Source organism: Dromiciops gliroides, chromosome 2 (assembly GCF_019393635.1).
Source record: "Dromiciops gliroides isolate mDroGli1 chromosome 2, mDroGli1.pri, whole genome shotgun sequence".
NCBI lineage: Eukaryota > Metazoa > Chordata > Mammalia > Microbiotheria > Microbiotheriidae > Dromiciops > Dromiciops gliroides.
In genome coordinates, this window is record NC_057862.1 from 384,915,482 (window position 1) to 384,941,936 (window position 26,455).

Sequence of the window (26,455 nt, forward strand, 5' to 3'; positions counted from 1 at the left end):
CTCAATTATGGATTATTCAATTATTTTTTTCTAAAATAGGACTATTTCAGTATTCTATTTCCTTTTCTGTTAATCTGGGCAGTTTATATTTTTATATTCATCCATTTCACTTAGTTTGTTGGTTTTACTGGCATATAATTAGGCAAAATAAGTCCTAATAGTTGCTTTAATTTCATTTTCATTGGTAGCATATTCACCCTTTTCATTTGTGATACTAGCAATTTGTTTTTCTTTCTTTTTAAAATCAAATTAAACAATGGTTTATCTATTTTTTATAAAACCAACTTCTAGTTTTATTTTTAATTCAACTTTTTTTTACTTTGAATTTTATTAATCTCTATTGATTTTTAGGATTTTCATTTTAGCATTTGATTCAGGATTTAAAATTTTTCTTTTTTTTGTTTTTAGGTGCATGTTCAATTCATTGATCTGCTCTTTTATTGATGTAGAGATATTAATTTTCCCCTAAGTACTACTTTAACTGAACCCCACAAATTTTAGAATTTGTCATTCTCTTTAATGAAATTATTGATTGTTTCTATGATTTGGTCTCTGACCCATTCACTCATTAGGATTAGATTAATTTCCAATTAGTTTTTAATCTATGCTTCCTTGGCATTTTATTAAATGTGATTTTATTGCATTATAGTCTTAAAGGTGCACATTTAATATTTCTGATTTTCTGCATTTGGTTATGAGATTTTTATGCCTTAATACGTGGTCAATTTTTGTGATGGTGTCATGTACAGCTCAGAAAAAGGCATATTCCTTTTTATTCTCATTCAGTGTTCTACAGAGATCTATCATATCTAACTTTTCTAAGATTCTATTCATTGCCTTGACTTCTTATTTATTATGGTTAAATTTATCTAGCTGTGAGAATGGAAAATATAGGGGGTCCCTACTACTATGGTTTTGCTGTCTATTTCTTCCTATAATTCATTTAACTTTTTCTTTAAGAATTTAGATGCTATGCCATTTGGTGCATATATGTTTAGTATTGATATTACTTAACTGTGTATGGTGCTTTTTAGCAAGGTGTAGTTTGATAGCTTATCCTTTTCTTGTTTGTTTGTTTGTTTGTTTTGCGGGGCAACGAGGGTTAAGTGACTTGCCCAGGGTCACACAGTTAGTAAGTGTCAAGTGTCTGAGGCTGGATTGGAACTCTAGGCCAGTGCTTTATCCACTGTACCATCTAGCTGCTCCCTGGCTTATACTTTTTTTTTTTAAACAATTTTTGCTTTTGCTTTGTCTGAGATCATAATTTCTTCCATTTAAAAAAAATTTTTTTTTAAACTTCAGCTGAAGTATAATAGATTATGTTCCAGCCCCTTATTTTAACTGTGTGCTCTGTGTTTTGAGTGTGTTTCTTTTAAACAACATGTTGTTGGATTCTGGTTTCTAATTCATTCTGTTACCCACTTCCATTTTATGGGCGAGTTCATCCCATTCACATTCACAGTTATGATTACTAATTGTGCATTTTCCTCCATCCTATTTTCTTTTATCCTTCTCTCTGTTTAGCCTGTCCCTCCTCTAAAGTCTGTTTTGCTTCTGACAACTAGTTTCTTTTATCTGCCTTCCCTTTTATCACTCCCTAACTTCTCCCTTCCTCCCAGGCCATTACTCTTTCTTGCCTATTCATTTTATTTTTTACATCATCCCAACTTAACTGAAGTATTCCCACACCTTCTTTCTATGTAAAATCATTATAACTGCTCTAATAATGATACAGTTCTTAGAAAATACATGTAATATTTTCCCATATAGAAAGGGACACAGTTTAACTTTATTGAGTACCTTACAATTTCTCTTACATATTTACCTTTTTGTGCTTCTCCTGAGTCTTGTATTTGAAAGTTAAATGATCTATTCAGCTCTGTTTTTGTTAATCAGGAATGCTTAAAAGTTCTTTATTTCATTAAATATAGTTTTCTCCCTCAAAGGCTTATACTCAGTTTTACTTAGTTATAAGCCCAGTTTTTTGCCTTCCAGAATATTATATCCCAAGCCTTCTGTTCCTTTAAGATGGCAGACACTAAGAGTTCTTTCTTGATGCTTAAAGTATTTTCTCTTTGATCTGGGGGCTCTGGAATTTTACTATAATATTCCTGGGAGTTTTCATTTTGGGATCTCTTTCAGGTGGTTATCAGTAGATTCCTTCAATTTCTATTTTACCCTCTGGTAATATGATATTGGGATAGTTTTTGAAATTTGATGTCTAGTTTCTTTCATTGTGGTTTTTGGGTAAACATTGTGGTTTTTGGGTAATTCTTAAATTATCTTTCCTCAAACTATTTTCCAGGTCAGTTGTTTTTCCAATGAGATAGTTCAAATTTTCTTCTATTTTTCATTTTTAAAATTTTGTTTTACTGTTTCTTTTCTCTTTTTTTTTTTTTTGCAGGACAATGAGGGTTAAGTGACTTGCCTAGGGTCACACAGCTAGTAAGTATCAAGTGTCTGAGGCTGGATTTGAACTCAGGTCCTCCTGAATCCAGGGCCAGTGCTTTATCCACTGCACCACCTAGCTGTGTTTTATTGCTTCTTGATGTTTCCTGAATTCATTAGCTTCCACTCGCCCAATTCTCATTTTTAAGGAATTATTTTCTTCAGTGAGCTTTTATAGCTCTTTTCCCATTTGGCCAATTGTGCTTTTTAAGGAGCTATTTTTATCTGTAAATTTTTGTACCTCTTTCTCCATTTGGTTAATTCCTTTTTTAAAGGCATTATTTTCTTCAGTATTTATTTGTGCTTCCTTTACCAAAGTGTTAATTGTCTTTTAATAATTTTCTTCCTTTGCTTTAATTTCTTTACCTAATTTTTCATCCACTATTCTGATTTTGGAAATAATTTTTTAGGTCTTCCAGGGTTTTTGTGTGTGTGTGCATGGGGGGGGGGCAATGAGGGTTAAGTGACTTGCCCAGGGCCACACAGCTAGTAAGTGTCAAGTGTCTGAGGCTGGATTTGAACTCAGGTCCTCCTGAATCCAGGGCTGATGCTTTATCTACTGCACCACCTTGCTGCCCCCAAAGAGATCTTAGAGGGAATCAAGTTTCACCCTCTTGTTTTATTTTATTTTTTGCGGGACAATTAGGATTAAGAGACTTGTCCAGGGTCACAGCTAGTAAATGTCAAATGCCTGAGGACAGATTTGAACTCAGGCCTTCCTGAATCCAGGGCCAGTGTCTTATTCATTGTACTACCTAGCTGCACTCTTCCAGGAATTCTTGTTGGGTTTGTGTCCAATTTATTTAACTTTACACAACTCTCCGACACATCTGACTTTTTTGGTTTTTTGGAGCTGTACTTAAGAGTCCAGATACTGCACTTCATATCAAATACTTGAACTCATTTCAACTAGGATGTGCTGTACTTGTTGCTTCTTTTTTGTTTGTAGCTGTTTTGGCTTTATTTTCTTCTTCTGTGTTTCTTTTTGTGGTCAGGTTCTTTTTGTTGTTTGCTCATTTTCCCACCCTCTTTCTTGATTTTGAACTTTATGTTAATGTTGGGCTCTGTTCCCAGCACAGAGGTGTGGGAGTGTAGGGAGGAAGGGTGGGGAGGGACTGTCTCATGGTTCAGCCTTTTTTACACTGCTGTTTTTAGAGCTAGTTCTGGGGGCTTGGAAATTTTCAGTGCTTTTGTGGTGGTGTGTTCCATGGAGAAGTGTGGTCATTGTTCTCTTGGTCTTCATTCTGGTCTTTACCCAGGAAAGGCTTTGGATCCCTTAGGATTGCAACTGATACTTGGTACTGGAAATGACAGTGCCCCTCAGGGTCCCTGATCCCTTGGGGCCAGAACTGATACTATCCCTCAAGGCTTCCACTCCCTTTAACTAAAAGTGCTCCTCTCTGCCCCTAAACTGTAACCCAGAAGTGAATATTGGCAATGTAGCAGCCAAACAGTGTCTGGTCCTGAATCCAGTGCTAGGACAGAGGTAACTTGTAATCACTTTCTAACTACTTGCCAGGCCCCCTTATCACTTCTGACTTGAGAGGTCCTAAAGTTACTGCTGCTTCTGTCACCAGCACTTAGTCTTACCACTGGTATTTGACCCACGTGGGCTCCAAGCCAGCCTTCTCCCCTGTGTCACAGATCTCTCTGACCTCTTATGTTGTCTTGGACTGAAAGAATGTCTCACTCTGACCTTTTGCTGGCTCTGCCACTCCAGAATTTTATTTGAGTCATTATTTTAAAGTTGTTTGGAGGGGAATGTTGGCTGAGTGCTTCTCTACTCTGTCATTTTGGCTCCACCCCTGGCAGTGAACCACAACTATGTATTTTAAAGGAAATGACACATACACATACGTATATGTGACTTAACTAAAAACTTAAAACTGAAATATTTTTGAACATTTCATTCAATACGTTGTTTTGCCAAATATATTTCAACATGATTTCATGCCAGATGAAGAAAACACATAAAAGTTGGGTAGTTTGCCTAAGCATATGTAGTGAATCAGAAAGGGAAACAAAAACAGAACCCAGTTGTTGATCAAATAGCTTATAGTTAATGTGGATCCAAATAAGAACACTATCGTCAGCTGGCTATTACATCAATGATATAGACAGAAAATCACTATCCAATAATATGTCCTTATTGAATTGGCAAAAAGTTTGGAAATAGGATTAACAGTCTGAGTAATTAGAGGAAAATGTTTCTTTAAATCATACTAATTAATTGTATGGATGGAAATAAGTTCACCAAATCAAAGGAAGTCTACATTTTGGGTGCTGTTTTTCTGCATGTTAACTCTCTGCTCATTCACCCTTTCTTTAGAAAGACCTTGACATCACTCTCTAATGTAGAATCAGTGTACAGCAAAGGAGTTGTTCTAGATCAGGGATCTTTAATCTTTTTTTGTGTCATGGATACCTCTGGCAGTCTAGTGAAGGCTGTAGACCTCTTCTTAGAATAATGTTGTTAAAGGCATAAAATAAAATAGGAATACAAGGGAAAGCAATTATAATTGAAATTGTTATAAAAACATTTTTTAAAATTTCACAGACCCTAGGTTCAGAACCCCTTTTCTAGATGGTCCCTTCCATCTCTAACATCCCAGATTCTATAGTCTAAAATTCTATGTTCCAAAGTCTCCTCTGGCTCTGAACATTATTCTATATTATACGGTCTAACAAACAGTCTGTGTTATCAGGTCCTTTCTGGCTCCAATGTTACATGATTTAATAAACTGTGAATTCAGTGATACCTCTTTCCCATGGGTCTATTTTGTGAATAATGATTTTTGGAGGAGGCTCTTTGGAATTGTTGTTTAAGGGATCAGAACATCAACATCCCTCCACTGAGCACAACTTACATTCTTCATGGAAAATACTTCACCCCTATTTCTTTCCCCAAATTGTGGCAGTCTTAAGGAATCAAGATTTGTGACAGAGACAAGAATGCCTTAGAGAGGAATGCTACATAGCAGACAGACTCTTGAACAACAATATCATGCCTGGTCACTATAAGCAAAGTTTAGAGGGGTAGGGGTGTATCTGTCCAACAAATTACTACTTACCTCACGGGGTTTCTATGGTTTCTAAACAGTAAAGTAAACAGTAAAGTACTAAAGAAAAAAGTTATTTTTATTATTAGACCTCTCTCACATCTGAAGTACACTTATCTATGGGTTACTACCAGGGCACTTTAGGCTGTCTTCAGAATACCAAGTAGTTTCAGTCAAAATCTTCAACCATTATCCAGTAGTCTCCTATGCACAGCATGATGTTTTTGTATTATGCCCACTAAACAGAATGCTATCTCTCTTAATTATTCTCTTGAGAAGTCTAGAAATTGGAAAGTCCTTGAAAATCTAATGATTATCTAGTTATGATCATAGTAATAATAACAACAACAATGGCTTATATATATATTCATGTATATTGCTTTATGGAAGTATTACATTATAGGATCTTGATCAGAGCTAGAAAGGATCTTAAGACATCAATTAGGCCATCCTAATTGCCCCTTCATTTCCCCTTTCCCATTTCACTTTTTTTTTTCAGGGCAATGGGGGTTAAGTGACTTGCCCAGGGTCACACAGTTAGTAAATGTTAAGTGTCTGAGGCCAGATTTGAACTCGGGTACTCCTGAATCCAGGGCCGGTGCTTTATCCACTGCGCCACCAAGCCGCCCCTTTCCCATTTCACTTTAAGCCTAGAGAAGTTAAATGCCTTGCTCAACACTACCCACACACTCTTCTTCCAAATCTAGCACTCTATCAACACACAATTTAACCCTCACAACAGCCTTGTAAATTATGGAGTGCAATTCTTACCATGCCCATTTCATAAAAGAAATAGAATTTCAGAAAGATGAAATTACTCAACATTTTACAGCTATTAAATGGTGGATCTGGGATTGCAGAACAGCTCTTTTGACTGACTCTAGGTGCTTGCTCCCTGGGCACATTGTTTCTTAACCAAGAGAAGAGAGATTCTCCTCAAAGAGATGCATCTCAGTGGTGAAATGTATCCAGTGTATGAGATGTTCATGTAAGAGCTGCATCAGCACTGATAATTAAATGTGTTTATCTGATGATGTATAGTCAAGGGCTTTGAATCCCTAGTTTATTTAATAATGTGCTCATTTGGATTTTTTATTTTGACTGGAAATTAAAATCCCATCACACCCATTTAAAAAAAATAAAAATTACAATTAAATTGTCATACCAGAGTGTATAGGATTACATATTATTAAATTTCATCAGGATGAAAAGTACTTATTAGTATTCTAATATAAAATAAGTGAGGATGTTGTTAAATGGCATTATATTTTCCACGTGTATCATTTTGTATATTTGCTTGCCTTTTAAATATCTCTTTCTCATAACCTAGATGCTATTCAATTATCTGTGTCTTCCCAGGGAAGTTTATTTTCATTCAAACAGGTATCAAACATTAGGGGCCTATTCAGTTATCAATATTGACACTGAGGTATCTCTATTTAGGGTTGATTGAACTTCTGGGTCAAGAAGAGAACATACATGCTAGGTGTGATGACACATGCCTGTAATCCCTGCTACTGAGAAGGCTGAGGTTGGTGGAGTACCTGAGTTCAAGTGTTCTGAGCTATAAGCTCAGTGGGTGTTCACACAAAGTCTGGCACCAATATAATGAGCCAAGAGCAGGGAGGTATTAGGTTGTCTAAGGAAGAGCAAACTGGTCCATGTTGGAAATAGGTCAAAAAGCTCTCATGCCAACCAGTGGTAGGAACAGGTTGTGAATGACCACTGCATTTCCAGCCTTAGTAGTACAGGGAGATGAGAGAGACAGATAACACATCATTAGCACTTCAAAACTATGGTGTGATGTGTTGGCAGATAGGTAAACATATAGTGGGTTCAATATGATGCTTAGGATCATAGAATTGTAGAATCTTAGAGCTGGAATAGAACATAGAACATAGAATGTTAGAGCTGGACGAATTCTTAAGCATTAGTGCTAGCACATAGGACATAAGAGCTAGAACACAGAATGTTTGAATGCAAACAGAACTGGAAGGAAACTTAGAATATACATGGTTAAGACTGAAATATACTTTAGAAATACTGTGTTAGAACACATAATCTAGACTATTGGAAGTATCCTCAGAGACAATCTACAGAGGACCAACTCTTACTCGAAGCAACATCCCTGAGAAGTGATAATCCAGCCTCCACTTGAAGATCTCCAATGAGGGGGAGCTCATTGTCTCATGAGGCAGTCCATTAAATTGTTGGACATCTCTGATTACCAAATATATTGAAAAATGAAGGGTAAGAAAACTGAATCCTTTAGATAAGAAAATTTCTTTTATAAACAATTTCCTCTAAAAATATCCTTGATGCCATTCCTTAAAGCAGATGGTAATAAGAGAAAATTTTTACTAGATATCCATTGTTATCTTCTTCTGTTCAGATGTATTTGATATCGTTTGAAGAAATCATTGAATTAACAGTTGTCAGGAGATCTAGATTCCAACTCTGGTGTTGCCATGGATTAGCCCTGTTATGTTAAGCGAGTCACTTTATCCCTCTAGGGCAGCTAGGTGGGACAGTGGATAGAGAGCTAGGACCTGGAGTCAGGAAGAATCATCTTCCTGAGTTCAAATCTGGCCCCTGACACTCAATAGCCGTGTGGCCCTGGGCAAATCTCTTAACCCTGTTTGCCTTAAGTTTCCTCATCTGTGAAATGAACTGGAGAAGGAAATGACAAACCACTGCAGTATCTTTGCCAAGAAAACCCCAAATGGGGTCACAGAGTTGGACACAGCTGAAAAAATGACTAAACAACAAAATTACTCCCCCAAGATTCAATTTCATTATAGCAAATGGAGGTAATATTTACCCTGCTTACCATTCCACCCCTTTCCCCCTTCCCCCCAGGATTGTGATAAGAATCAAATTAAATAATGGACATGAAAGTACTTTGAAAACCATCAAATTTCATAGAAGCACAAGATTGTTAGTACTCTGATCTGACCCCTGTGAGTCTGAAGATGAGACTATAACTTTCTGTTGACCCTAATAAAGGGCAGCCATCCTAGTGATAGACACTGAGGCAGAGGAGAAAGACAGTGAATAAAGTACTGGGCTTGAAGTCAGAAAACCCCAAGTTTAAATGTCATCTTAGACACTGACTGGTTAGGTACCTCTGGGCAAATGGTTTAACTTTTCTGGGGCTCAGTTTCCTATCTGTAAAATAGGGGGATTGGTCTCCATGGCCTTTCCAGCATTAAATCTAGGAAACTATGACCTTTAAACTTGGGGTCAGCAGAGCTAATATCTAGTTCTAGCTTGGCCACTAACTCTACTTATTACCTTGGGTGGTCACTTCTCTTTTCTTAGGCTCAGCATTCTTATCTATAAAATAAAGGGGTTTGTTAGACTAAATGGTTAAAGCTCTGATATTCTATGATTCTATGTTCTAAGAACCCTTTGAGTTCCAACATTTTGTGATGTAACTCTATATTCTATGACTGTGAACTACTCAAGGGCAGGGACTGCCTTTTGCCTTTAAAAAAATATCCTTAACACTTAGTACAGTGCATGGCACATATATGACCTATAGGAACTTAATACTATGTTTTTTTCAGCTCTAGCAGTATTCTCTTCCCAACCATCAACATCATGAAAACCAGATTCCCACCACTACTAGTATTTCTTTTGTCTCCCATTTCAGAGAAGTCAAATGCTTTCTCTCTTCATTCCATAACCACAGGAAAGCAAAATGGTTGAAGCTTGAATTAGCGTACTGGCCACCAAGTCAGCTGTAGCCAAGGAAGGTTCCCTGACTTTGCCCTAAGAGAGTTCTTTATACTCTTTGGTCTCATCTGACACTTAGAGACTGTAGTCACCAGTTATGCTGTAGATACCTATTCAGAAACAAATGCACTCTTTTGTCATCTAAACTGAAGATTATAATCTGGCTGGCTCCTAAATGATATCTTTCCATGAAGGTCTCAGGGCTTTCCTACCAGCCTTTTCTCAGTAAAGTAAGGCTCAGCTCTGCTTATTTAAATCCTGCTCATCTTACAAGGCCCAGCCCAAATGCTACTTCTTTCATGAAGTCTTAGCCAATTTCTCCCTCATATGATCTCATAGCACTTTATATTCCTTTTATACTCCATATTCTAGTCTTTATCCTAGAATTAAAATTAGAATCAGATTTTCATTCATATTATATTCTTCTGTCTACATATTTTATCACTCCTACTAGACAACAATTTTTATAGGACAAGGACTGAGTATTATTGATATTTGCAAGTATATTGCATATATTAAGTGATGAATCAGTGCTGAATGAATGAATAAAAAGTCTTAGAAAAGTATAGCAGTAGGATGTGGTAGAAAGAACACTGTAATCTGGAGTCAGACAACCTGGGTTAGAGTCTTGGATTTTAATATTTATTATTTGTGTGACTGTCAACAAATAACTTTACCTCTCTTGTCCTGAGCTTCCTTATTTGTAGGATGGGGATGATCATTGTGCTTCTACTCTGTACCTCATAAGAATGTTGAGCTACCTTATTTACAACCCATGATTCTGCTTGTTAGAATGCTAAAAATAAGTACTTTCTTCATGTCCTCATCTGGGTCAGCAAAACTGAAAATACACTAGCAGACCCCTCCAAAACACTCATCCCAGTAAAACACATCCTGGACTGCTCTAAGCTAGGGCTCCTACTATAAAGCAATTTAAGATGCAACCACAACTTGAAAAGCTAATCCCGAATGAACAATGGGCCAGATGGTAATGTTAGTGGGAAGTAATAAACATGATAAATAGCTTCCTTCTGCAGCTCCTGATCAATTTCAATATTTAATAATTCCACTCTGCCCCCCTCCTTCTCATTCCGGCCTTTCCCTGTTGCAGAATCCTGCTACCGTCTGTATTGGGCTCTGAAGCCAAACACTTCTTTGGCTTTTATGAAGGCATCAGCAGAAATTTCAGTGTGTGATTGTGACACAAGAGCTCTGAGTCCTCGAATGATTATTAATCAGGATACTTACCCTGAAGGAGCTGGATCTCAAGTCTCTCTCCCTACTGCCAATGCAAAGATTGTAAGCTAGCTGCCAACTGCAGCCTTGCGATAGAGGCTCTCACCTTGTTGAGCCAATGAATCTCATTATTCAGTGAATTTGGCTCTTGTTTCAACAGCAAAAATAAAGGGAGGGGGATGAATTGGGCAATCACTCTTACTCTAGGGCCAATGAGCTGGGTTAGCAACTGAATTTTCAATCGCGCTCATTGTTAAAAACCCAAACTATCAGCTCCCCTCTCAATGAACAGAGAGGAATGTTAACGGTGCTAGCTGGCTGGGGAGAACAACAATGGAGGGCACACATTAATATGAGACAATTACTAGGATTTCCCAGGAAGAAAGAATTTTGTGGATTGGGTGTGTTAATAGCCAAAATGTGATGTGAAAGCATTTCCTCCTCACTGGAAGAGATGGGAAGAATGTTCCTGAAACTCTCTTCTCCATTGGCTATGGTCATGATGACCACTCCCTTGTTTCCACTCTGAGGCATCTTGGGTAATGTTAATCTTTTCTGCTCAGAAGTAAAGATTAGTCCTGTTAAGGACATTTTTTTTTAAGTGAGGCAGTTGGGGTTAAGTGACTTGCCCAGAATCACACAGCTAGTAAGTGTTAAGTGTCTGAGGCTGGATTTGAACTCAGGTCCTCCTGAATCCAGGGCCGGTGCTCTATCCACTGCACCACCTAGCTGTCCCCTAAGGACATTTTCAATAAGGCATTTCCTGACTTTTACACATCTCATGTGGAGATATTTAGACATGGTCTGAGATTATTATAAAATGGATTTCACTACGTTAGGTCTTGGTACTAAGACTGGTTACTAAAAAACTCAAGTGCCCCATAATTTATAACCCATTATAAGTTTTGTCTATGTATAGGGTCTGTTCTGCTAATGGGAATGTAAGGGATACAAAGACTCCGGCAGGGTCTTTAGTTCTTCAGGGTCACTTTTTGCATCATGAAAGTTAATCCTCTTCCTGTCCATTACCCCTTAGAAATAGAAATGACAGAATTCCCCTTAGAGACTTATTTTCTTCTCTTATTTTTGGTTGAGTTCTTGCCCCTCCACCCACCACCCCCAAAATGTTAGTAAGCATTCTTAGAAAGGAGAGTGCTCCCTTATTTGATATTCTAGTCTATGAAAGAGAATTTTTTAAAATGCATTACCTGATTCCTTCTGTTCAAGGCCCATGGAGTTCCACCTTCTTGTTATGTCAATATACAGAATATCTACAGATGCCATTGAGAAGGTGCTGCTACTGAGCTTGCAGTTCCTGTGCAGATATTTAAGAGAGATGTTATTATCGAAGTGAACTGATCCAAGGAAGAACAGTGATAGGCTGAAAGCAGTCAGCATCTTCAACATCAACATCATCCTTAACACCATAACTATCAGTACTGTCATTATTATAAGCAAAATCAGTCACCACCATTACCCTCACAACCATCATCTTCACCACCAATAGCAGTACCAACATCATTGTAATTATCATTATTACAAAAGACCTTCATCAACATGCTACTAACTACCTGCTCATGTCACCATCATCATCACTTTCCCCCAAAGTTCTCTTCTAATGCCATATCATGGTGTGAAGGTGACCCTGGATTCTGGAAGGTCATTCCAATACAAGACAAGTAAAACAACATTCTACAGAGCTAGCCAGGACTTGAACACAATCCCAAGGATCAGTCTAAGTATGGATATATTCATCACCTGAAAGACAGATACCAGGGTGGGACTTTTTTGGTCATGGAAAATAATGAAACTAATCATGACATGGAAGGATTGAAATAAACAGCAGTGGAGAGAGTATTTATGTATCTTTTGAAGTACTTAAATAACAATGATTAAAGTTTACACGTTTATGTGTTTTAGAGTTTACAAAAACCTTTTCTCACAACACCTTTGTGGATAAGACCATGCAAGAGCTTCATTTGGGAGATGCTTTATAGGTTACACTCATGTATCTATTATCTTTTTTGATTCTCCTGATAGGCATATGAAGGAGAGAGGCAGGGGATGAACTATTATTCCTATTTAACTGATTGTGAAACTGAGGATCAGAGGGAGGAAATTAATTCCTTAAGGCCACATAGCTAGGGAGTGGAAGAGCTAGGACTCAACCTTAGGCTTCTGATTATAATTCCAGTACTCTTTGCATTAAACAAGCCTGAGACTACTCCAGTCTCTGCCATACTAGCTGTGTGACCCTGGGGAATTTGTTTTTCCTTACAGAGCTTCAGTTTACTCTCTATAAAATGGGGGATTGGACTAGGTGATCTCTAAAAGCCATACTGTTTCTGTGAGATTTCTTTTTCTTTTTTCTTTTTTTTGGTGAGGCAATTGGGGTTAAGTGACTTGCCCAGGGTCACACAGCTAGTAAGTGTTAAGTGTCTGAAGCTGGATTTGAACTCAGGTCCTCCTGAATCCAGGGCTAGTGCTCTATCCACTGTGCCACCTAGCTGCCCCTTCTGTGAAATTTCTATAGATTTTTTAATGCCATGTAGCCTTTTATGCATGCAAGTTTTATACTCCTGGTGATGGATTGGTCAATTCATTCATTCATAAAAATATTTATTTAGTTCCTTTTGTGTGTAGAAAAGTGTTGTGTGTTTGAACTTATAGTTTAGTAGGAGGATAAAAGAGAATACAGATAACTATAATATACAGTAAAGCAAGACAAATACATCATAGAAGTATAAAGCAAGGCGTTATGTATAGTACCTACCTAACAGGATTATTGTGATGGACAAAACTGTGTATATACATATGTGCGCGTATACAAGTAATACATGCATTATATGTGCATGTATGTGCTTTCCAAAACACAAGGCATCATGTAAATGTAAGCTATTATTACTAACTTCTGTAGGGAGGAGGGGAATCAGATAGAGAAGGCTTCCTGGAGGTGGAGATTAAATGTTATAATTATGCAAGCATGTACTGCCAATTGCTTAAACTTTAACACTGAAGCCAGAGAGTGTTCTATGCCTACAGATAAAGGCTGAATAAGGATAAAATTCTACTCTTCTCTGTTCATGATTCCTTTCACAAATGGATGTGTTTTGTGAAGATGTTGATTGATTTAACCAATTTGCCTTGGTGATGATGTCTGTTTGTCCCCATACATCTGTCCACATCACTGCAGTGTCTTAAGACTATAAGGTCTCAGAGGAATAACATTCTATTTTAACAGATGTGCCCATGTCTTCACTGTTCATCTGCCTTGGTTTCTATACTGATTAGTCTCAGAGAGGCAGAAGAAAAGACAAATCCCAAAGCTTGAGACATAGAATTCTCCCTGGCTCCGATGTTAAAGTTGAGGCTGCTGACAGTATACGCTTGGATGATCAAATGATAACAGTGTATCATTTGCATAGACTGAAGACATTATTGCTGTCCAAAAGCAATTTCAGGTTGAAAATGCTCCACAGATGAGTCCCAAGAGCCAATTTTATATACGGGAGTGTTCAAGGCTTTTGAGTTTCTCCAATCTTTCAATCTGTCATTTAAGGATTTTTATATAAGCAAGAAAATCCGTTATATTCCCCTAAATACTCAGTATTGAGCTAAGCCCATACCCCTTTTTCCTCCTCCTGGGTTGATGAAGGGATTCTTAGAGATGATTGTGGTTATGAAATGGGCCTTATAAAAGCTATTTGAAAAGAACCTGAGAAAGCAGATGTCCCTAAAGACTCAAAGGGCACATAGAGGTTTAGCTCTACATCTGCCAGATATCGTATTTTGGGGTGTCAGTTTTCTCATCTGTAAAATGAGAAGATAGAATTAAGTGGAACCCAAGAAATTCCTGCTTCTAGTTTCCATGTCTCAGTGGCGACTCAAATTTAATGTTCTAGAACCAAATTCCTTATCTTCTCTTCAAAATCTGTACCTAATAACCTGGCCCCTAATAAGTACTTAATAAAGTCTTTGACTTTGATTTGACCACAATGCCTTATTTCTGTTAATGACACCACCATTATTCCAGCCAACCAGACTATACCCCTCAGACTTATCTTTGGTTCTCCTCTTTCTCTACTTCTCATACTTAATCAATTAGTGAGTTCTGTTCATTCACCCTTTGTACCCATTCACTGTTTGTTTTCCCTCCATTCACTTCCCTCACTTCTGTCTAGACCTTATCATGGCTCACTCGTACTACTACAATATTCTCCTAACTGGTCTCAGCACCTCTACTCTCCCATTTCTTTCACAAAACTGTTAGTTCTGGACTCCGTGTCTCTTCATTGCTTGTCCTCCATCGTTAGCATGTTCTTCCTCTTTATCTCTGCCTCCTAATTTCCTTTGAGACTTGGTTCCTATCTCAACTTCTATAAGAGACTTTTCTTGGTCTCCCACATTCCCCCTCTGAATGCCCCCTCTGCTGTAGTACCTTTCTTCTAAGATTACCTCCCATTTACCTTATATGTACATAGTTGTTTGCATGTTTTCTCCCACCAGAATGTGAACTTCTTGAGGGTAGGCACTACTGCCTTTCTCTGTATCCCACCTAGTACAGTGCCTTGAACATAGTAAGCACTTAACAAATGTTTGGTGACTAACTTCCTAAAGCACAGGTGTGATCTGCACAGCTTATTCTCCTGCTCAAAAACCTTCAGTGGCCCCCTACTGCCTACTGAATGAAGTCTAAAAAAATCAGCATAACATTCAAGACCTTGCCACCACCCTACCTTTTCAGTCTATCTCACCCTTCCTCACATATACGAATACACTGTACACAAACTGCATAACTAACTGTACCACTGTGCAAGTCATCTTCCCCTGCCACACCCATTCATTTATTGAAATCATGTCCATTCTTCAAGGGTGAGCTCTAATGCCACCTCCCCAAGGAAAACCACTTTGATTCTCCTAGTCAGAAATGACCTTTCCCCTTTTGTATATCCCTTGGCACTTTGTTTATGTTTCACCTAGTTTTAGGGCCAAATAATGATTCCTATATTATATTCATAGCTGCCTTGGAGAGCCTACCCTAATGTGGCAGACTTCATTAGGTTTCGGTATTCTTACTGGTTTTGGTACACTGCTATCACAAAACATTAAAAAGAAGCACAGGAAGGCCTTTAGTGCAGGAAAAAGATTTTATAGGGAGGATCCAATGAAGACATGGATATGAATTGCACTAGATAAGAGGGTATGAAGGGTTTGAATTGACAGTGGGGGTGGAGTGGGGTATCAAAGATAGTGAGATCACTGATCCAGGGAAATACTGAATTATTGTTGTTTTAGGGTAACTGTGTATGGGTGCACTCAAATTAAATAACTTGATCTATTCTTTCCCCAGCAATGTTTGCTAGAATATCAGTTCATACAACACTGATTACTTCCCAGGGAGAGCTTTCAAAGCATGTCAGCTTCCTCTTACCGGGTCTCAGCCAAAATGTGGCAGGATTCATTGACAGTTCAGACTTTGAGATCTTGTTGCTTAAATGGCTGACTCCAAATTTTTCTTGTTCTAGTCTTCCCAAAGGCATCAAGTAATTTTGATTGCAAATTTTCAACATCATTAGTGATGATTCTGTATTTTATTTAATTATCATATCAATGTTCTCCGAACTGACTGCCAGCCAGTTGATGTGAGTTCTGCCTAGCCTGCTCTTTGGGTTAATGGAGTATAAAAAGGAAAGTCTAACTGACCAGGGGTATAAAGTCACTTTTTCTGACAGGTAGGAAATAGAAGTGTCAAACCCACAGCAGGAGCAGTAATTTACCAAAGAGAATTCTCCACTTATCCTGTATCCATTATAACAAATCCCTTCCATTGACACCAAACAAGTATAGGAGATACTAACATTTGTTACAGAGGCAACAATTGTTAGTAAAAAGATGTGGAACTGGGAGTCAAGAGATCTGAGTCATAGTCCCAGCTGTGCTTCTACATCTATCTGATCTTGGACAATTCACTTTTCTGGCTTCCATTTTTCTCATCTGCAAAAGTGGGGTGGGTTGGACTAAATCAGAGGTTCTTAACTTGGGGTCCATGAATTTTTGTCATGGTTTGATAGCTGTTTTTCAATATGATTAGTTTTCTTTGTGATCCTATATATTTTATTTTACACATTTAATAACATTATTCTGAGAAGGGGTCCCTAAGCTTCATCAGACTTTCAAAGAGGGTCCATGACATGAACACAAAGAACCCTAAAACTAGATCCCTTACAGATGTTAAATGTACAGTCCCACAAATAGCTAATATTCAGGCAGTGCTTTAAGGTTTATAAAACACATTATTTATTTTATAACTTTTAACCTCCATAATAACTCTGGGAGATAGGAAGTACAGGTATTATTCTTCCCACATTATAGATGTCAGAGGCTCCGGGAGGTGAAACATCTTGCCTATGGTCATATGAATCTATATCAGAAGATCATAGGACTAAGTATTAAAAAGGGATCTTGGGGGGGTGCAGTTAAGTGGCACAGTGGATAGAGTACTGGCCCTGGAGCCAGGAGGACCTGAGTTCAAATCCAGCCTCAGACACTTAATACTTACTAGCTGTGTGACCCTGACCCTGGGCAAGTCACTTAACACCAATTGCCTCACCAAAAAAAAAGGGATCTTGGAGGTCATCCAGTCTGGCCCCTTATTTGGTAGATATGGAAATTGAGATCAGAAGAGGCCAAATGTCTTGCCCAAGGTTTTTTGACTCCAAATTTCTTTTTATTATATAACAGTCACCACTAAGATGGTCAGGAAAGGTTTTGTGGAAGACATGGAACTTGGATTACCTTTAAAGGATGGGTAAAAGGACAAGGGGATGGCATTCTAGACCAGAGCTTCTTAAACTTTTTCCACTTGCGACCCCTTATAGCCTGTGAAATTTTTACATGACCCCAGGTATATAGGTACATAAAATAGGTATACATAACTTTTTACTATGGCCAAATTTTTGCAAGCCCATGTTCAGTTACATGACCCCACATCAGGTCATGACCCACAGTTTAAGAAGCTTTGTTCTAGATAGTGCTCATACAGTAAAGTAAAGGTGTGGCTATAGAAAGGTACAAGCTATATTTAGGGAAAACTGAGAAAAACTCATTTGGCTAAAACAGAGAGTTCATACAAAAGAATCATGAGAGGTAATGGAAAGGTAGGGGTAGCTAGTTGTACAGTAGCTAGAGCTCTGGGCCAAGAATCAGGAACTCATCTTCCTGAATTCAAATCTGGCTTCAGACACTTATTAGCTGTGTGAACACAGACAAATTACTTAATCCTGTTTGCCTCAGTTTCTTCATCTGTAATATGAGCTGGAGTAGGAAATGACAAACTACTCCAGTATCTTTGCCAAGAAACCCCCCAAAGGGGTCACAAAGAGTTAGATGTGACTGAAAAATGACTAAACAACATAAAGATAGGTTGAGAAAAGATACCTATATTAAGGGAAGCAGCTTAGAAAGTAAACAGTAAGAATTCTGAATTTGGAGTCAGAGGACTGGTTTTGAAATCCTGACTTGCTTTACCTATCTGGGCCTCAGTTTTCTCATCTATAAAATAAGAGAGTGGTACCAGTTTTCTAGGTTACTTGAAGTTCTAAGCTCTATGATCTTAATAAGTACCTTCTGTGATATTAAGATCCCTTGAAAATTGATGATGCATATATAGTAGATATGGCAGTTCTCTATTAAGTAGAATATTTAACCAACCAGAACAGTCAACCCAATAGCAAATAATTAACCATATTAGAAAAAAATATTTAGGAGTCACGTCTGATTTAAATCATGGGTCATGATCTGAAATCAGATGAGGGTTTTTTTCATTTCTGATTCTGGATGGCAAGGCTACAATTTGTCACTATTCTACCCTTTTACGCTTATCTTACATTATTCCCTTTCTTATGTACTATACTTGAACCAGACTGGACATCCCTTTCATGCCAGCCAACTTTGTCCCAGTTCCAAACCTTTTACTCAGGCTGTTTCCTATGCTAGGCATGCTGTCCTTTGCCACTTCTAGGCCTGCTCATATTCCACACATTTTCTAAAGTCACCTCTTCCAGGAAGCCTTTCTCGATATTCCCAAGATAGGATTAATCCTTCCCTCCTCTGACCAGAGAGAGTACTTGGTTTGCACCTCTTCCATACATTGGACATCTTATCTCGGTAACTCACTATTTGTGTGACTTCATTATTTTAAGCCTCAATATTCCCATAAGTAAAATCAAGATAATTAGCTTGGTACTACATAAATCTCAGAGTACTATGGAGAAGAAAGAGCTTTTAAACACTATAGAAATGTTAATTATTACTGCAGATATTTGTATATGTGTTATACTTGTTCTGCTGGGTAGTGAGTTCCAGGAAGGGAGGTATTGTGTCTTATTTGATTTTTAATTCTTCCCCAGTGCTAAGTTCTGCACATAGTGGGGACTTCATAAATGTTTGTTGAAGTTGAAGTTCTTTTGTTGAGCCTATAAAGAAAGCTTTGGGACCCATATAGATTTCTAACTTAGGAAGTGATTCATGTAGAGAACTTGCTGGCAAGGAAACTATATTCAGTATAGCACTGAATTTTGATAAGTCAAATGTAGGAATCACATGCAAGTATATTAAAAGCTTTCCTATGTCTGAATCTCTCCTGCATGCTAGTAGACATTGCCATCTGGCTTTAAAAGACACTACTCTTGGCAGAACATTTTAATGTTGATCTGGATGTAGGTACTGCTGTTTGCAAGAGAGTTTGTTTGGAAATGTTGGGCATTTCCAAATGGTTGTCCTGTAGACGTCTTAAACTCCACATAACAGAACTCATTATCTTTCCCCACAAATACACCCTACCTCTAAACTTTCCTTTTTCTTTTGAAGGTACTACCATCCTTCCTGCCATCCAGGTATGCCATCTCAGAGTCATCTTCAATTTCACATTCTCCTTTACCCCACATATCCAAAACGTTGAAAAATCTTGTCAATTCCAATCTCTAACATTTCTTGTAACCATGCCTTCTCTCTACTCACATGGCCACCCCCACCTAGTTCAGGCTCTCTCATAACCTCTTACCTGGATTATTTTAAGTCTATCAATTGCTCTTCCTGCCTCAAGTTTCTCTCCTCTCTAATCTATCCTCCACACAGCCGCCAAAGTGGTTTTCTTTAAACTCAGATCTGACCATGGCATTTACCTATTCAACAAACTTCAAATGGCTCCTTTAGGGTCATGTACACACTTCTCTGTCATTTAAAGCTATTCACAAGATGATGCCAACCAAACTCTCTAGCCTAATCATACCCTACTCCCCCTTCACACACTCTACAATTCAGCCAAATGGTTCTTTTTTGGTTATTGTTCATGATATACAACATTCTATTTCTCATCTCTTTGCCTTTGTTAAAGGGATTTTGTGCTTTATTCTCTCTTCATCTCTCCTTCCTTCAAAGCTCAGGTCAAGCCTTATCCTCTCCAATGAGGCCCTTCTCAATTCCCCAGCTGATAGCACCCCCCCACCATATTACTCTGTATTATATATGTGTGTACATATATGCATATACATACAGATTTATACATGTTTATATATGTATGTGTGTATACACACACACATATATATGTATATATATGTGTATATATATGTATATATATATATATATATATATATATATATATATATGTCCCTACCTCCCATAATAAAATAGTAGCTCGTTGAGGACAGGAACTGTTTCATTTTTTGTTTTTTTTTTTATCCCAGAAAAAACTGCTAGGGTATATAGAATTGGCTTGGGTTTTTTTTTTTTTCAGATCCAAAAATCTGTTGTTGATGTCTTCTTATGAGAGAAAATGTGGAACATAGTAGTATCCAGAACACAGTAGGTATTTAATGAATGCTTGTTCCTGATTGATTTGCCTATCAGAAAAAGCACTGGATAGGGAGTGAGAAAGCTAGAGAGCTAGTAATGGCTGCATCATATGTAAACTTGTGCCAATCACTGCTCCCTTTGGGGCTGTAGTTTTCCTACTTGTAAAATAAACAGGGTGGACTAGTTGACCTCTGAATTTCTTTCCTAAACTAACATTCTATGCTCTTATAATCCCTTCTAGTTTTAATGTTCTGTGTTCTAAAATCCTATTTTTTAAAGGTCTCTTCAGCTTTAACATTTTATGATTCAAAATTTTACGTAAGATCAGTTGGCAAAGCTATAGGGAAGGAAATTATACGATATGATATATTTAATAAAATCTTAAGGTACCATTGGTTTCTAGAGATAAACAAGTATTTTAATGCTTACTAGAATCTCCTTGTGAAGGCAATGAATGGTGCATGCAATGGGTATAGTAGTCCTTTGCAAGAATTGAGTGTTTTTTGTATCACTGTGCATGTTTAACCTATATCGAATTGCTTGCCTTCTCAATAAGGGGGAGAGGAGATGGAGGAAAGGACAGAATTCAGAACATAATTTTTTTTTAAATGTCAAAAATTGGGGGCAGCGAGGTGGCTCAGTAGATAAAGCACTTGCCCTGGATTCAGGAGGACCTGAGTTCCAATCTGGCTTCAGACACTTGACACTAGTTGTGAGACCCTGGGCAAGTCACTTAACCCCCATTGCCCTGCCAAAAATAAATAAATAACATTTTTTATATGTCAAAAATGTTTTTTATAAGTAATTTGGGGAAAATAAAATATTAAATAAAAAAGGGAATCCAAAAGAATTAGGGGTTGGGAGGGATGAAGAGCTGCTATTACAATGAATTGGAAGCACCAGGTGGCTCAGTGGATAGAGCACTAGGCCTGGAGTCAGGAAAACCTCATTTCAAATCCAACCTCAGACAGTTACTAACTATGTGACCCTGGGCAAGTCACTTAACTTGTTTGTCTTAATCCACCAGAGAAGGAAATGGCAAACCACTCCAATATCTCTGCCAAGAGGATTCTATGGACAGTATGGTTCACAGGGTCACAGTCAAGAGTCAGACACAGCTGATAATACAAACAACAACCATGAATTGTACATATTGCCCCCAAATTAATATTTTTGGGGGGTGGGCAATGAGGGTTAAGTGACTTGCCTAGGGTCACACAGCGAGTAAGTGTCGAGTGTTTGAAGCTGAATTTGAACACAGGTCCTCCTGAATCCAGGGTCAGTGCTTTATCCATTGTGCCGACTAGCTGCCCCCCAAATTAATAATCTTGACAGAAAGAAAATAACTAAAATTCATTTTCCCTCAAAAAAGGAGATGTCAACAGCAGATTTCTGCATCTGACAAAAAGAAAACCCAAACCAATTCTGTTCACCCCAGCAGTTTTTAAGAGGGGTGCTTGATAAATGACAGTATGTTCAGTTCTTATATACCTACTGAGAGGAAGAAATGAAAACATGCCTTATGGAGCTAAGTCTAGACAAGAGAGAGACACTTCATTATTTCTCATTTTATTGGTAGAAAAGAAAAATATAATATGGCCAGACTGACATTAGCATAATTCACTAGTAAAGTTGCTGAGCTATGCAACACTTTACAAGAGATGGACATTGAAAGTAAATTAAATTGGAATGTTTATCTTTTTTTGCTCTGTCTATACTTGAGGAGTTGTCAGAAAGGTGGTACAAAGTGAAATGGGGCTTACCTTGCACTGATCTGAGGTAGCCTGGTGGACTGGCAAGAGCCTTGAATTGGGAAGGAGGAAACCTGGGTCCAGGTGCCAGCTTTGCCAGTTACTGTGTGATAACTCATGTCACCTCTGTGAATCTCTGTTTCCTCAATGAGAGCAAATGATCTCTTCAGATCCCTTTCCCAGCTCTAACATTGTTATTATGCATCTTGGCTCTAGCACTTAATAGCTATATGACCATGGGCAAATCATGACACTTCAGGTTCCCTCAATAGTTATGTGACCACAAGCAAATCACAGCATCATCAGTCTTCCCATCAGTTTCCTCCTCTGTAAAATAGAGATGATACTTCTATTGCCTACACTTCGCTAGGCTTGGGGAAGAACAGGCTTCATAAACTGTAAAGCACCATAGACATTGCAAACTATTATTATCTATAGGGAGTGACTATATATCTATTGTGCTGTTGATAGGAGTTAGACTAGATGATGCCTGGGTCCTTTTTTATTTCCATGATTCTATGATTTTATCTAGTCTACCAGTTACATATCTTTTGTCACTTTCAGTGCACAGTATTTAGTTAGGATCTAAATATCTGGATAAATATTAAGCTTATAATAAAATAGAATGTAAAGCAAGAAGAGAAAATGTAGCAAAAGAAACTACTTTTTATTAAATTCTCTAAGTACATAGTAGAGAAAGGATTTTTTATATTAAAGAGCTGTTGAGATCTCTTGGTACAATTTGAAAAGAAAATCTATTAACAGTTATAAAATATTTTCTGCATTTTTTTCTTCCTGGATTCCTAATTACTAAAGACATTTGTAGGGGAAGAAATGGTCTTTGTCTGAATCATTCCTTCTGCTGATACCATCTATTCCTCACCTGAAGACATTCTTAATTCTCCACTTCATGATCATTTCCACTAACAAATTGCGTGGTCTCAGACTGGAATGATGACTACAGGAACTAACAGATTCTTGAGGAACAAAAATCATTTTTTCATGCAAATGGCTTTAATTATAGAGACCAAGGGAATGAAAAATCAGAAAGTATACTGTGTATGCACACATTTGAAGCCATAGCTTCATAACTAGATCCAGGATGGTTAACATTTCTCTAAAAGTGCAGATTCTCAGAGTTGGAGGAGATCTAAGAGGTTATTTAATCCAAGTAGCAAAAATCCTACCTGCAAGACCCCTGAGAAAATGATGATCCAGCTTCTGCTTGTTATCCTCTAGAGAAAAGGAATATACTACCTTTAAAGCCACAATATTTCAATCTGGAGAGCTCTGATTGTTTTTGTTTTTTTGCAGGGCAATGAGGGTTAAGTGACTTGCCCAGGGTCACACGGCTAGTAAGCTTCAAATGTCTGAGTCTGGATTGGAACTCAGGTTCTCCTGAACCCAGGGCCAGTGCTTTATCCACTGCACTACCTAGCTGCCTCAAAAGCTCTGATTGTTAATAAGTTTTTCATAGGGGCAGCTAGGTGGCACAGTGAATGAAACACCGGCCCTGGATTCAGGAGTACCTGAGTTCAAATCCGGCCTCAGACACTTGACACTTACTAGCTGTGTGACCCTGGGCAAGTCACTTAACCCTCATTGTCCCACAAAACAAACAAACAAACAAACAAAAAAAAGTTATTCATGACATGGAACCTAAATATGCTTCTCTGCAATTTCCTAGTTTTGCCTTGTGGAGCCAAGCAGAATATTTTCCACATAATAGTCCTTCAAACACCGATGTGAATGACTATCCAATAAATATGAACTAAGGGCTTTTTATATTCAAAAATCTAGCACTATATTAGGCACTTAGAATAGCATGACAAAAACACAACAGTCTCTTGTCTTCAAGGAGGTTGTGGTGGTGGAAGAGTGGTGTTAGAGAGGATATATCTACATTTAAGCATAATACAGGATAACTTAAGAATCTGAAGACAAATCCAGGAAAATAAGTGGAGGAAATGGCACCTGAGCTGAACCTTTAGGAAAGACAATGATTCTATGAGGTAGATATAATGAGTGAGTGGATTCCAGACTTGAGGAATGGACTGGGTAAATATGATGAGGCAGGATGTAGAGGAATGAGTTCAGGGAACAGCTAGCAGCCAAACTGGCTAGAACATAGATCTATGAAAGGGAATAGTAAGAGATAAAACTGAAAATATTGGTGGGATGTAATTGTGAAAGTCCCTAAATGGCAGGCTGAGGAGTTTGTATTTTATCATAAAAGACAATAGGCAAGTCACTGAAGGTTTGAGTAAGGGAAAGACAAAGTCAATCTCTTCTCTAGAATATGCCTAATCCCCTCAATTGATAGTCATCACAAGGTTTATAGTACTCTACTCTCATAACTTTCCTCTGTCCATCTTCTAGTTTCTCAATTTCTTTCCTAAAATGGGATTTCCAAAAGGTGGTATTGAAAAGAATACTCTACTGCTCCATGCCACACTGTCATAATTCAGGTCACCTTGGCTTACTCTCTACCAGGAACCTGGACTTCGGCTCTGATAGATTGGCTTATGCCTCTCCCTTCCCTTCTCCAGCTCTATCTTTGCCTTCCCTCATTAGAATGCAAGGTCTTTGAGGGCAGAGAGATCTTGCTTACTTGTATTTGCACCTCCAGTGCTTAACATAGTCTCTGCCATTTAACAAACACTTAATATGCTTGTAGTCTGACCAGAGCAGAGAATGGTAGGACTGTAACTTTCCTGGATCTTTGAATGCTGCCCAATATATTCAAGTAAACACATGGATGTAGGATCTCATCAATTCAGGAGTTCCCTCCAATGATGCAGATTCCTACTTATCCGTGCCAGGTCCTCCTGCATGATTCCCATTCATTTGCTTTCCAAGTTTGCCACAGGGGACCCATTCACCCTGCTGGAGGTCTTCTATGTTTTCTCCTGACAGCCCAAGGACACAAGGAGTCCAGTAAAGTGCCCTGGATGGCTCTTGCCATGTGGCCAGTCCATCTTCTTTTCTTCCCATACAGTGCCCAGCTGGCATCCTTTACTCCTCACTACTAGTGCAGACTAATATCACATTCGCTTTTTTGACCGTCACTTTTCTACTAGGACAGTTCTTCAATCTCATCCCCTTTCTGAGGCCATCTCTTTATGCCCTGATGAACAGGAACATGTCACAATAATTCTCCTCATATAAGATTTCTTTTATCCCAGCGTTAGCATATGAAATTTAAGTTTTAAAGAATAAGCAACTTAAAACTGGGAGATAATATGTTCAAAGTCTTTAATTTTATAATGAAGAATAGTGCAATCACTTCACCATGTTTACACAGGAAATAAATAGTAGCCGAGTGAGGATTCAAATCCAGGTCCTTCAATTCTAAATCTAGTGTTCTCTTCATTATACCATGCTTCCCTCTCCAATTAGAATATTCTTAGTTCTAAAGCCCCTTTCAAGTCTAACATTCTATGATCTAAGGTCCTTTTCAGTCTAAATATTCTGTGTTTTAACTTTCTAAGGCCCCTTACAGTGCTAACCTTCTCCTTTACTCACCCTCTCCTGTGACTTATAAAAAATTATAACAAGAGTAATTATTACTGAATAATAATTATAGTTTAGAATAATGATATTGTTATAGTATAATTATAATTATAGAAATGTACTGAGTTTTACATTTTAAAAAGCTCTTTATATATATTATCTATTTTGAGCTTCATAATAAAACTGTGAGGAAGGGACTATATGTATTATTATCCCCTTTACAGATCAATTGAGGCTCTAAGAGCTCAAATGAGAAACAACATGGTATGATGGATTCTACTATCTACAGATATTTACATTCCTGTAGGTTTTTCCTGTTTGAAAAATGGCAACCTACTTCATTAGCAAATGGTCTTTATGAACTGCTTTGATTAAGTAAATAATCAAAATGTGGCCAAGTTTTTCTGTAGCCCATGCTCATCTAGGTAATCAATGTCAGAATTTTGTTTTGTTTTGTTTTGTTTTTTGGGGAGGCAATTGGGGTTAAGTGACTTGCCCAGGGTTACACAGCTAGTAAGTGTTAAGTGTCTGAGGCTAGATTTGAACTCAGGTCCTCCTGACTCCAGGGCCAGTGCTCTATCCACTGCGCCACCTAGCTGCCCCATGATCAGTTTTTAAAGTTGAGGAAACTTATTCAGTCATCTATCATTCCTCTGTTTACCTTCCTTTCAGAAGAAATATAAATAGATTGACACATCAAACCTCAAATAGATATATACCTCAAACTCTATATGTTCAATATGGAACTCAATTTTTGTCTCTAAACCCATCTTTTCTCCCATAGAGGGTATCACCATCCTCCAAGTCACCCAGGCTTATAACTTAAAAATCATCTTTGATTTCTATGTGTATTCCACT

The 26,455-nt window shown here is 37.9% G+C and overlaps 1 protein-coding gene across 2 annotated transcripts in view; it reads right to left on the reverse strand.

The window, feature by feature from the left end:
- Nucleotides 1–26,455, reverse strand: part of TTLL11 (tubulin tyrosine ligase like 11) — a 266,874-nt gene that overhangs the window by 36,902 nt on the left and 203,517 nt on the right. For both annotated transcript variants that reach the window (XM_043982074.1, XM_043982076.1), the window contains one exon: nt 11,690–11,796. In XM_043982074.1, coding sequence (XP_043838009.1) covers nt 11,690–11,796 — 107 coding nt within the window. The remainder of the gene's footprint in view (nt 1–11,689; nt 11,797–26,455) is intronic.